At 32.4% G+C, this 14028-nt stretch overlaps 1 protein-coding gene and 1 pseudogene across 1 annotated transcript; both read left to right on the top strand.

The window, feature by feature from the left end:
• LOC107006304 overlaps positions 1–1022 on the top strand; it is a 13256-nt pseudogene extending 12234 nt beyond the window's left edge.
• A 289-nt stretch (positions 1023–1311) lies between these two features.
• Positions 1312–6973, top strand: LOC107005635 (single-stranded DNA-binding protein, mitochondrial). The gene is made up of 4 exons (XM_015204276.2): positions 1312–1714; positions 4396–4622; positions 5144–5244; positions 6716–6973. Exons 1-4 carry the CDS (start codon positions 1430–1432, stop codon positions 6796–6798), a joined length of 696 nt encoding a protein of 231 aa, XP_015059762.1. The 5' UTR covers positions 1312–1429; the 3' UTR covers positions 6799–6973.
• Positions 6974–14028: the final 7055 nt, after the last annotated feature.

The following is a 14028-nucleotide window of genomic DNA, read 5'->3' on the forward strand; positions in this document are numbered from 1 at the left end:
TGGTTTGATGCTGCTGTTTGGAATGGTTGTTTCAGTGTCGTTTCCGGTGGATTTTTCACCGGAAAAGGGAGAAAAACGAAGGGGTTTGGGTCTGGTTGTTGTGGGTTTGGCGAAGAGAGGGAGAGAGCTTTTTGGGTGAGGTTTGTGCCGGCTTTTGGTGCTCTCTGTTTGAGCGGATGTTTGAGCTGGGTTTTGGTCAGGATTTGGTGGTTCTGTTGTGAAGTTAACCGGAAAAATGGGGTCGTTTGGTTCGGCTTAGAGCTTTGCCGAAGCTGCTGGTCGGAAACGAAAAAAAAGGAAGAAATGGGGTTGGCGTTGAGCTGCTTCTTCGGCTGCTGTTACAGAGTTGTTTTTGCCGATGGAGCTGCTGCCAGAGATGGAGAAGAAAGGAAGAGAAGAAGAGGCGGACGGAGAAAGAGGAGTCGAGGAGAGGGGTGGCTGGGAGGAACAGGAAGAAGGAGAGAGGAAGGCGGCTGGGGGGGTGTTTGGAGGAAGAGAGGAGAGGGGGCTGCGTGGGGAAGAAAGGAGAGGAAGAGTGGATCAATTTTTTTTTTTAGGGTTCTCTCTTCTTTTTCTGAAAATGGCTTTATTTTGACCTAGTTAATACTTAAATAAATACAAAATGGGCTCAAATGACGGGCTTAGTATTGTGGCCCAAAATTACGAATTATTGAAGATCTTAGGCCAAAATTGGGTGTCAACAATTCTAACAAATTTTTTTAAATTTATCGCCTTTGAAAGTTTCTGACTTATTGTTTGATCATGAAAATCAAGAAATTACGAAAAAATTCGCCTCTGTTTCTTCTTCTTCCTCCTCCTATTCATCTTCTTCAGTTTCTTCAATGATATCACTCTGATCCAAAAAATGAAAAATCAAATACTTGTTACTATTTTAAAGTTCTTCAAAAGATCAATCAAATAGTACATAACAACTAAACAAGTATGAATTGTTGAAGAAAATCTATGAAGAACAATCAAAGAGAAATGAAAAACAATGGAGGAGAAGTAAATGGATTGTATGAAAAAATTGAGAGAATGGATAAAAGGTGAATGATTTATCCTATAGAGGGGTCAGGGCAGATCAAGGCATTGGATTAAAAATAGGAAATGTGATTTTAAAAGAAAATTTGAGTAACTTGAGTTAATTTTGAGGATTTCGTCACATGAAAAATAATTTTGATGAAATTAATAACGATAAGAATAAATTTAATTTTATTTAAACGATAAAATTAAAGTCAAACTATAAAGCAAAGTAGAGAGTTATATTTGACCAATTTCCCAATAATAAAACATGTTCTTAATTTTCACTAAGATACTCATTTTTCCCAAATTGTTCCCACCAAACGGCACCCAAGGGTTTAAGTTCGTAGTACAAAGGTTTAAGGGCTCATAAAATTTACATTTCTGGAGAAAATTGTCTTTCAAAGGTATGTCAATGGCGTCTTCACTGTCGAGAAAGTTCTTACGCACGATGCTGACAAACCCTAGCTCCATTAAAGCTTCGCAGCTGTCTTCACTGTCTTTTTGCACAAAAATCTCTTCAGCCACAGATGACTTCTCCTCTCCGGATTCGGACCACAATGAATTGGGTCCTGCTTCGGACTCTGAACCAGAATCAACTGGTTTTTCATCACCTTCAGCTTCTGAGATGAAGCAAGAACGCAAATACATTGAACGTACACTCGAGAATGGCTTGGACGTTGGAATATACAAGGTGAATTTTGATAGATAGAGATAGATACGCAAACCTTGTGTATCCAGTTGTCGGAATTAACAGATTGAGAAATTGATTTTGTATGTTAGGTATTCATTAGAAAGTCATACTAACTGTTTGCATTTATGAAATTATGTGTTTTTGTTTGTTCATGGTCAAAAAATGAAATAGTGTGTTTTTGTTTGTTGATGATGTGAATAGCGGGTTTATGCATATGCATATTGGGCGTTTAAATGCATGTTTAGTGCTGATAGTTTACTTTACACTTGCTTGGATGTATGTATTTACATAATAAAATAAAACAAATGGAGGCAAGTTCACACTGCTTGTGCATCTGTTTGTTGTAAGCAATGTATAAAGAGATTGCTTTCAATAACATGTGTTAGTCAGACAGGATTCTATCCATTTACAAGAATGAACTTGTGTGTCTCCATGGACTAAGAGGGATAGCTTAGTCGAAAGGACCCTCCTCCTCCAATGATGAGATTATGGGTTTGAGTCATTGAGATACCAAGAGTCTATTGGGAAATGACTGTTGGCCATTGGGATAGGTGTTTGGGTGGTAGTTACCAATATGTGGCTATGCATGTAATGATATATGAATGAGGCAATAGTTGGTATGCATGCACATAATGTGGTTGAACTGCATAATTGTTCTTTGTCCACTCGGGAATTGATTAGGAGTAGGTATTTACTAGGTGAATTATGATAAATGAAGCTAGATTGTGAACCTTGTGCATCTATTATTTGGAATTTGGAGAAAGCATACGATAGATTACCTAGAAAGGGCCTTTGCGTGGATATTGAAGAAGAGAAAAATTTAAATTGAATTTATAAGTGTCATAAAGTACATGTATGAAGGAGTCACCACTGGCCTTAGAACAGTAGTAGGAGATATAAAGGAGTTCTCCATCATCGTGGACTTACTCAGATTGTCATTGAGTCGTACTTGTTTACCCTGTTTATGGATGAGGGAACCGACACAACACAACTTGGTTTTGCATAATGTATGTATTTTGATGACCAAATCGAGCTAATTAACGAAATCAATGTGGGAGTTAACCAAAAGTTTGAACTGTGGAGAAAATAAGGGTGTGATATGTTGGAGTAAGACTGGATAAATTCACGACAAGTTAAGTCAGGATAATAAGTTAAGAACAGTGAAGTTGAGGTGAGATAAGGCTGGATTTGGGTGTCTCAATGCAAATAAATCAGATATCTAGACTCATGATATATTAGGAAAATGGAATGATAGACAAAGATAATATGATACATAGAATCAAAATCGGATGATTGTAATGGAGAAGTATTGCAAAGAGTGTTGTGATAAAATGATGCCTACCAAAGTAACAAGTAAGTTCTATGGATCAGTTATGAGACCAACAATACTATATGGGAGTGACTATTGGGCATTAAAGTCCTCCACGTCTACAATATGAGTCTCGCAAAGATGTAAATATGCTCATACAAGATTAGACAAGATTGAATATGATAACATTTGACTGAAGGGACAAGTAGCACACATTGAGGATAAAATAAGAAAAGGTTGGTTGAGATGGTCTGGTCATGTCCTGTCTTGACCTCTAAATGCAGCAGTTTGTAGGCGTGAAACCATGGTGAGTGAATGTGCTAAAAGGTGGAAGGAATTATCTCGTAATACTGCGATTTCTTATACCATGCAAACTTAGCGAAAGATAGATGCAATGAAAAGGATTTATATACAGGTGATATGCCCCAGGGCCTTGGTATAGTGGTAAAATGTAATTCGTGATCTGTGGGTTCGGCCCACGTCAAGGGTTCAATTTTTGCTGCAGACAAAAGCCTGGCATTTAAGTTGAGGGGTAGAGGGGTGGGTCTATTATCTACTGAGTTTTGAACTGTGAGCCAGTGGCCCTCAGGGATGTCTTTTTTTAATTATTAAAGAAATAAAAAAGGATCTATATAGGTGCTATATATTGTAGTCATGTCAGTATGTGTACTTTAGGTCCTATGCTTTTATGAGTCTATTAGCCCTTTCAGAGATGTTTATTTTAGTAAAAAATGTGTAAACTCATATCACTCTTTATTTGTTATTTTTTTGGTTCTTTTAATTTTATTCTACATAATGTGGGTCTAATATGAATTTAAATGGAGAATCATGGTTGTGAGCATTCATATAGCTATTAGCTAATCATGGTTGTTGGCATTTAATAGATTGAGACACTGTTTTGCATGTTACAGTTCACAAAGATATGATCCTGACAGTTCATAGTAGTTTGTGTGTCTTATGTATTTTATAATATGTAAATGCACACTATAGAGTTCATGCATATATACATTGTAAATCTGTGGTGGTTGAGTGGGGATCTTTTGTTTTTGTTTCTTTGCTTTTGGCATATTAGCGGAATTATTTAGTATAGAAACAAAATGGATCTGAATAGAGCAGATTGGATAGTAGATTCATTAAGCGTACCCCTAGCTGAGATTGGGATTAGGGAATGGTTGATTGATTGAGTTGTTTTTGAATTAGCAGTGTGAAAATTATGGTTGTTCCAGTATTTAAAGGGAAATTGGTATAGCTGCAAATACCTACTTTCTATCCCACTAAACGAAGAAAAATAAAAGACGCTACAATCATAGTCATAACTATATTAAGTCCGCATATATAAGTTTGTTTGATGTTTTCTGTGGAATCGGGACAGGCAATCATGGTTGGTCAAGTTGGCCAGATACCTATACAAAAGAGGTTGAAAAGTGGGAGGACAGTGACTCTGCTATCCCTTGGAACAGGTGGAATTCGGAACAACAGGAGGCCGTTTGATAATGAAGAGCCAGGAGAATATGCCAATAGGTGTGCAGTTCAGTGGCACAGAGTCTCGGTCTATCCAGAGAGATTGGGGGAAATGGCCGTGAAGAATATTGTTCCAGGGTATGCTTCCGGTTTCCTCCATCTTGTTACTTTTTAAGTTAAATTTGGGCTTATGCCATTTATTTATGCCTGTGATTTCCTGTGTTACCTAATGCTTATCATTGTTTGCCTAAAATATTCAACCAGATGAGGGTTGTGTTAATCAAGCCACTTCTAATTTTATTTGTTGTGAAGTCAATATAGCCTGCTTGAAGGTAAAGCCTTGCGTGAGTGGCAATAAAAAAACTGGCTTATTCACTGCTCTTCGTTTTTCCCTAAATCATAAGAATCCCAAAAGAATAGTTCAGTGTTATACAACACAATCTTTTTTAGAAAAACATATAACTAATTGCTATATTTTAGCCAAATTTGAGGGCCATTTTCTCCCAGGAAGGGAAAAGCGGGTATCTGATGAAATCTTGTTCTGTAATTTTTTACTGAATGCTTACTTTCTGTTAATCTATATTTTCATACTTCTGCTTCCTATTACCTTTCAAATTATCTAACCTTCTGATAATTGTTTGATGCACTGCAAATTGTAGTTCAATTTTGTATGTGGAGGGTAACCTTGAAACAAAAATCTTCACTGATCCTATCACCGGTCTTGTACGGCGCATACGAGAGATTGCTATACGAAAAAATGGTAATTTACTACTTGTTTTTTCTACTTCTTCAGCGAAGTTTAGTTGTTTTTCATCATTGTGCATGTAGTTCTAATTTTGGCATGATACATAAATTTGCCATTTAACTTGGCCTTGTTCATATTTGTGCCCTCCATCTTTGGGTGTGCACAAGCAGACACTTAACTTGTATAAAGTTGAACAAGTAGACACATGGATCCTACGTGGCATAACACATGTAGGACGCAAATTGTCATGTACAATACCACATAAGACGTGTGTTTATTTGTTCATAATTATACAAGAACTTGTATAAAGTTGAACAAGTAGACACATGGATCCTACGTGGCATAACACATGTAGGACGCAAATTGTCATGTAGAATGTCACATGAGACGTGTGTTTATTTGTTCATAATTATACAAGTTTAAGTGTACTTGTGCGCTCTCAAAGTTGGAGGACATAAATGTGAATCGAAGTCAAGTTAAAGGGCATATTTATGTATTATGCCTTTATTTTTAAATCTATTTCTGCATCGTGCTTATTTTCTACTTCACTATAGTTAGTTTCTCTTGCATTTTCCTGCATGTAGTTTTTAAACTAAGTTGCATAGACTCTTCACTTTCGATGCTGCATCCGTGTTGGATTCTCTCGAAATACACTACTTTTGGAGAATCCAACACACCCGTTGACATTTTTTATGAGTACAAGCAACATAGGTTTTAAATTCTCTTTACTATTTCAGCTCTATGCATAGCTTTTATTTTGTTCTCTCTAGTATGCAATCATTTTGCCATCAAAAATGAGTCTTGTGCTTTCTTTGTCTATTTACGTGTTTAACCTTGACTAGAAATTGTATATTCTCTTTGGTCATACTAGGTTGGAAATATACATATATTCTAGTGTCTAGGTTACCATGCTCTGAGCAACTGCTTCTTTTAAAGGCTGGCTTGGTTGCTGCAGTAACCTCTCAAAGTCAGCAAGTTGCATTATAAGTTGATATCTTTTTTCCATCTTCTATCATAGCAACCCTTTTAGTTGAACTTTGAAGATGTCCTGTAGAACTCAAGTTTATGAGCTTCAGGTGAAAATTACCTAGGTGCTATACTTGAATTAAAAGCCAATTTTGAATAGCTTCAAAGCAAATAATAGAGATGCATCTTGCACTGGGTTCGAAACCACTTAGAATTCGTTGACATGCAAGTAAAAACTAAGTTGTGTCTGGATAAACAAGGAATTGTTTCTGAGATCTTATGGTACCCACTAATGGAGGCACCAACTCTATGATGAGTGCTTGTGTGCTATCATTTTAACTGGAGAAAGTTTTTCGTTCTAAAGTATGGGTGGTATGATATTCTGGCTCATTTGTACTTGTAATCTTGTGGCCTATTAATACCTGTAGTGATGCATAATGAGCAATCGGTACAGGAAGATTACAAAGTTGTTTATTGTCCATCATGAACCCTTATGAATCCTATTCCCCGGGCATTGCAGGTCGTCTGGTTTTCCTTGGAAATGGAGGGAATGAAGGCCCACAGCAATCACAAGCAGAAATAAAAGGGGTTGGTTATTACTAAAAGTGGGCAGGCAGGCTTGCAATGACAGCAACTGAATCTTAACGTCGATATATTTTTGTCGAGTTGACTTTATCATTTTCCTCATTAATCCTAGGAGGAGTGGTTGTATTCTGATAATTTGTCACCTGTCCTACTGGTTAAGTTATTCATATAAGCTTTGAACTGTTACACAGTCCGTTGTCTCTTCCAGCGTAACTCAGTTCTTTTCGTGCATCTGGTGGAGTGTCGTTTTGCTCTTTGGAGTCGCCTTACAAGAGAGCTACTGATGCCTAGGCAGATTTTTTTGTTTTCCCTCCTGTGTCCGGAGTCAACATTGGAGCTCTGACTAAATTTAGATCGCACTCTGTAGAGCCCCCATTTGGGAGTGGCGCTTCCAATAGGATTTTCTCCATTCTCAAGGCTCGAATCCGAGACCTCTAGTTAAGGGTGAAACACTTCCACCGATGCACCACAACCTGTGTTGGTGTCTAGGCAGATTTTGCTTCAACTGTAGTGCTATCTCCTCCAAGTTGAGATGGCCATCGAAAATTAAGTTATGATATCGCCTCAAAAATAAAAATTCATTAAGATTTACCAAAAATTAACCAACGTACTTGTAGTAGGATCTGTCATAGAACTTGATACAATCCCTTAATTTATAAATTTATAAATTTAATCAAATTAATAAAGTCGGATATATCAATGTTGGATTTTTTGGGGCGATCTCTTGTTTTTTGTGGGTGGATGTGAGTTATCTTTAAGCAGTTTTAGGATAGTTAAATGCAATCATCTCAAGACTTAATTGATGCTTCTACTAGGAGGCACATGATTGGGTTGAGTTTGAATTTTTCGAATATTTAATCAAATCAACTTGTCAAAGTTTTAAAATTATAAATTTGAACAAACTGATAAAATTGATTTTTTTTGTGTGCTTTTTGGATTTTAAAAAGTTTTCTTTGGGTAAAAGTATTCATATAAATATACAATTAAACTTGTATTTCAAATATTTTTTTAGTCCTATCAAAATAGAACTATCTAATGTGTTTCTTAAGAAAATAACAGAAAATATGAGATGAGTGATGACAAAATATCAACGAAAAATAATAATGAAATAGCATAAAAAAATTTAATAAAAATTAATAAGTCATAATGAAAATGATCATAGTTTAAAAGTAGTAAATCAAGTTAAAATAAGTCTAGTAAGTATTAATTAGAGAAAATGACGTAAATGGTCTCTTAAATATAGGAGTAGGTCTGAAATGGTCTCTTAACTATACATTTAATTGATTTAGTCCTTTGACTATTCAAAAAGTTATCAGTTTTGATCTCTTAACTAAGCACTTGCTGGTTTTAGTCTCTTAACTATAAACTTATGATTTTATTCCTTAAATATTCAAAAACTTATCAGATTTGGTCATTATCCATTTTTTAAATAAAAATAGCTAGGTTTATGTAATGAAAATATTCGTGAAATCAAATTTTTAAGTTGTTACTATATCCCCACTATTTTTCTTGAAACTACTCTTATGAAAAGAACAATGACGTCAATGATTCAAAATGAAACTAATGAGGAAAGAATATATAAGTCGTTATGCAATTCAATTGAGGATAAAATTAAACATATTGTTGTTAATGACTTGAACCCATATTTGAATATGCTAATCGGTGAGGATTTTATTTAATTTACTCAAATTTATTTACGTAAAATAAAATGAATAAAATAATAAAATTGATCTATTTAAAAACATTTAAAAATCTGTAAATCTATCATTTTATAAATTTCAATTTCTGAAATATTAAACAAATTTTGTTTAATGAGTCGTTGGAGTACAAATTTTGAATTTAACGGGTAATAATGTTATTCTTTTTTATAATAAAGTTTTTCGTATTGAAGTCATTAGTAGCAAATATGCTCCATTTGATCCTCTGTTGAATAAAATCATGACTTATGTTTCCTTTCCTCGTGAATCATTGAGATTATGGTTCTTCACATAAAGTTAATTTGAACAAAAAGTAGCGGAGAGAGAAACAACAAAAAAAATTGCTAAAGGATTTAATTTATTGAGGCATGAACTCCGTACATTTTTTAAAATAGTTTATTTGTGTGAGTAATGGGTAAATCAAGTGGATTAAAAAGGTAATGGGCGGATATTTGAATTTTGGGTTAAATAATTGATCAAATTGGGTTGAGCCGTAGGATTGTGCCACGTGTACCAAATAAGTTTTCCGTTAGTGGGAGGGAAAATGCACACTGATTTTGAACGCTAGAGGTACTAATGAACAAAAAGCATAACTGAGGGCATTTGTATACCATTAGTGATAGTTCGGCGATATACTTGTCCTTTTTCCCTTTACACTATTGGTAAAGTTACCTAATTACACAATCTTTTTTTTTTTGCATACTTTATAACCATTTTAAAATATTTCAAAAATCCCTCTTTTCCTCTCATTTTCCAGATATATTATTTACCTCCCTTCCAATCCAACGTTTTTGTTCCTATTTTTACGCCTAAAATCACTTTCATATATCAACAGTTACATCAATCACTCAATTTTCATAATTTCAAATTTATTCTCTCTCAAGTTCATCGATTTCAAGTTCCTAAAGAGGTAGAACTATTTCTTCATCAATTTTTTTATTTTCAGTCTTCAATTTTTTTTTAAAAAAATACGTAATGTTTTTAATTTACAATTTTCTTATACATATGAATTCTGCTTTGTCTTTTTAGTATGGTACGTTGTGTATTTTATTTTGATGATAACAACTTTCATGAAAATAGATCTAATCAACTCATTATGATTCCGACGATAATGGTTGGAATGAAAATAGATCCAAAAGCTTTTAGGATCCATTAACAATAATGAAGAATGATAATATTTACAAGACGCAGTGGAAGAAGGATGAAACTTCATCTTTTAAAGCGAATGTGGAAGAATCCCCCAAAAGGATAGAATTGTTGCATCTGCTATATGGTGTGTTATCTTTGAAGAAAATGATCTAGGATTAACAATCTTAGGAGGTTGATTTTTGGATAAATGGTTATTTCTCTAAAAAATTTGTTATTTTGAATTTAAATTTTAATGTATTTTAATTTTGATCTCACTATGTATATTTTTCTTTATTTTTTGGTTATAATTATAGTACTTATGGTTTAGAATACAAAATATGATACTTTTAAAAATTATCTGATATAAATAAGTTTTATAAATTTAAGTATCACACAGTATTATCATTCAAGAGGTTGTTTATTAAGTTAAAAATACACTTTACATCTAACCACGACAATGTATATTTTAACATGTACCAATTATATAAATTAATGTATAAAATTTGTCATTTTATCTTTCCTTTTATATGTGATATTTAACATAAAGTTACAGTAAATATGATTATTCACAATCATGATGTATCATATACATTATTATTAAAATAAAAAATATATATTATTATATAAATATTTTACCAGATTTATAAAATTTAATAGTTTAAGAGTGTCATTAAATTATTTTCCAGCAGAAATGTACTCAAAGTTGAAGAAATTTCTAATTATTAATATCTAACAGTAACACTTCATTATATTGGAAGCTGAATGTATTTTTCTAAAAAAATGTATCACTTTTCTTTGGGTAAGAAAGTACAAGATCGCGTGTTGTGAATTTCATGTCTATCATGTCCACAATGATTTCTGTTCGTAATTGGCTTATCACTTAAGTTCTTTTTCTTTCTTTTTGTCATCGTCCAAGCATTCTTTTGTATCGAGATGACAAGACAATTTCTTATCTGGTAATAGAACCATTGAACCTTTCAAAATTACTTATTTACCTTTCAAAGTAAACACCATAATGTTTCATCAGTTGGCTTATTGTTTCTATTAAGTATCAATTTGACTAGTTTACAATCTGTAGTTAAAATTATGTATCATGTACAATTTTACATTTTTATATATCATATTAAAGTTTATTATATCTATAAGTATCAATTTGACTGATTTATAATAGTTAGAATTATGTATCAAGTACAATTTTACATTTTTATGGATCATATTAAAGCTTATTATTTATATTAAGTATCATCATCATTTTTTTCAATTGCAGAATATCCGATACTTTATTATTAGTAGATACAAAATTTAGAAAAAGATATTATGTATATGATATATCGTTGCTTCAAATGATATCTTCTTTATATGTCGTCTCTTTTAACTTCGGAACACATCACAACTATTGATACTATTATTCTATCTAATACAAAATTTACAAACAATTAAGTATCAGACAAACAACAAGGTATACCAAACTAACTTTATCAAAAATTAGGAATCAAAAAATGTAACCAGAATTGAAAACATAAAATTTTTCATTTATCGCATCATAAAATAGTAACCTAAAAGTACTTCATAAAGTATATAATTTGAGAATTATTAAAGGCCAAATACATAAATAGATTCATAAATTTGTTGGGTTTTTTCCCTCAGGTATCTCAACTACGTCATTTTTCTATTGATCATTGAACCACACATAATTTTGTTCCTTTAAAACACTGTTGGTTGATTTTGATCGGTTTTTCTATTGTAAATACCTTCAATTGTGTTCGAATTGTAATAATTTTGATTAAATGAATGAAGACAAACCGTGTTAGTCTCATTTGTTTTCTAATGTGTTCAAATGACTTAAGTAAAACACAATTATTCTCGAACATTTTCACTATCAATTGGACTAATGAGTAGTGGAACAACATATGTATCCTCTATCAATACTCCTCATAAATCTGATTTCACATCAGACAACGATGTTTGTTTAAACGGAAAAAATTATGGGGCTTCAATAATTCAATAGAAAAATGATGTAATTAAGGTACCTGAGGAAAAAAACCCAACAAATTTAGGTACATGAAGCAGAAAAGTACTTCTAAAAAGCAAGCATAAAAAATCTTTCAGGAAGAAAGTACATGTTTGCGTCCTTTTATTCACCTTCAACATACACAATTTCACCTGTTATTGCATCAAAATTTTGTATCTCTTTATCATTTTTATCCGATGTATCAATGCAAAGTGAATACATATCGAATCCTATACCTCATGTTTTATCATTTCTATGTACAATTTCACCCCCATATCATTATGAATACACAATGGAGACAAATTACCTTCAACAATGTATCTTATCTCAATTTTTTTTAATTCATCAGTACCCAATTCAGCTGCAATTGTTGAAATAAGATTTACGAACGAAATATTTTCTCCAACCACTATCACATCACTTCTATATCGCTCATATCTAACATCACTTTTTCATGATCCAAAATGTCTTAACATATACAAAATATTCATTTTGAATCTTCATAAAATTGCGTTCCGAAGTTGTTTGAATCAAACTTTTAATGTTTTTTTCGAAGAACAGAAAGAAGATTTCACAATTTGAAATTTTAAAATTATAATTCAGTTAAAGGTTTATAATTAGTTGGTTGAAGGAAGAAACGTACGCGTGATTTGTGGGAATCAATTAATTTCTGCTTTTAGTCCCTTATTCAACGCTTAAACTAATAACAACAACTTAATAATATAAGAAACAATCGTTATTAATTAAAATATATGCCTACAATATTATATATCCGAAAAACACTAAAAAAAGAGAATTTTTATTAATTAATGAAAGAGTAGGGATAGGAAGTAATTTCTTTCTTATATTATGTGATTTGCGCAGTTTTTACTAAACTATTTCCAATAGAAGATAATATATTTGACCCTTTTTCCGTTAAAAAAAATATTAAACATTATTATCATTCTTAGTAATGCTATTTTTTTTAAACATTAGTATTGATTTGATTTTACAATAAATGTAATGAACAAGTGGTCGGGGTAATCACAAAGAAAGATAACCAATGATCTGTCACAGAGTAGACTCTAGCCATCTTGTTTGTTTGAATTAACTTATTTGTAGGTGTTTTTGATTTTCAAATATATATCTTTTTAAATTGTGAAGGTATTTGAAAAAGTTATAAAAGTGATTTTAATCACTCATTTTTAGGCCAAAAAAATTCTAAAGTAATCTAGAGCAAAAAATAGAGAAAAGGATCAAATGCCCCCTCAAGTTTTTGTCATATTTTCAACTACACACTTAACCTTTGCAGGGGTCTTATTACCCCTGAACCTTTTCTTTTATATTAGTTCACTCTGAGACGCTACTGTGTCCACATACGTTAACTCACCTCCGTGAGGCACGTAAGAACGTAATAAAATGTCCATGTGGAGTCCAAATAAGCCTCCCAAAGATAACTTTACTCTTTATTTAACCATACGTTTATTTTTAATTCTTTTTCCAATTCATTTATCTCCATCTCTTTTGTTCTTGAAAAAAAAGTTCTCTTCTTTGTATACCATTTGCTCTTATTAACAAAAGTTGGTGTATCTTCTTCAACTAAGATTGAATTTAGGGTTTGCAATTTTCTCGAATTTCACATTGAACAATCGAAATCTTCTCCCAATTCGACAACTTAATTTTTTTTCGCTTTGTGTTAATAGGGTTAGTGATGTCAAACGTAAAATTGAATAAACTATGCATGGAAGAATCAAACCCGATGATCAAAATCATAGTACAATGTAAACACGGAAGTTTGTTGCATGTGCAGACTTCTTGATCAAAGTCAAATTTTGAAAGACGGTTTTGGTCTTGCCCCTACTATGGTGTATGTCACTTTTCTTTAGTTGTTTGATTTAGTTCGGTTTAACTGATGTTTTTATTTTTTCAGTCAAACAATAATAATTTTTTTTCGATGGAGAGATAGAAAAGAAATCGATCCAAGATTCCAATTTATCCTCCGAAAAGGTGAACAAAATCAAAGAGTTGAAAGATGAAGTTTGGAAGAGACAGATTCAAATCAATGTTCAACAAGTTCTGATTGATAATTTGATAGAAGAGAAGAGGTTCGAACGAAGAAATTTTAAATGGTTTACGCTTGATTGAAAAATTATTTTGTGTATTGTAATTTGTGTTGTTGCCCTGTTCATCAATAACATATTTCAAAGTAGGGTTCATTCAAGTATTAAACTAATTGAATTGTCATAACATATGTGAGTAGTGAGTAGTGACTAGTTAAAGGAGTTGAAACTCTCTTTTGGTTGTCATATGTAATATGAGAAATTTTGTATATCAATATCATAAACCTTTTCGGATAAAGTGGTTGATATATTAATGTCTATATTACAACAAATAAGGGAGAAATTGAATAAACATAACACCATTTATAAGAGA

Source organism: Solanum pennellii, chromosome 12 (genome assembly GCF_001406875.1).
Source record: "Solanum pennellii chromosome 12, SPENNV200".
Classification (NCBI taxonomy): Eukaryota; Viridiplantae; Streptophyta; class Magnoliopsida; order Solanales; family Solanaceae; genus Solanum; species Solanum pennellii.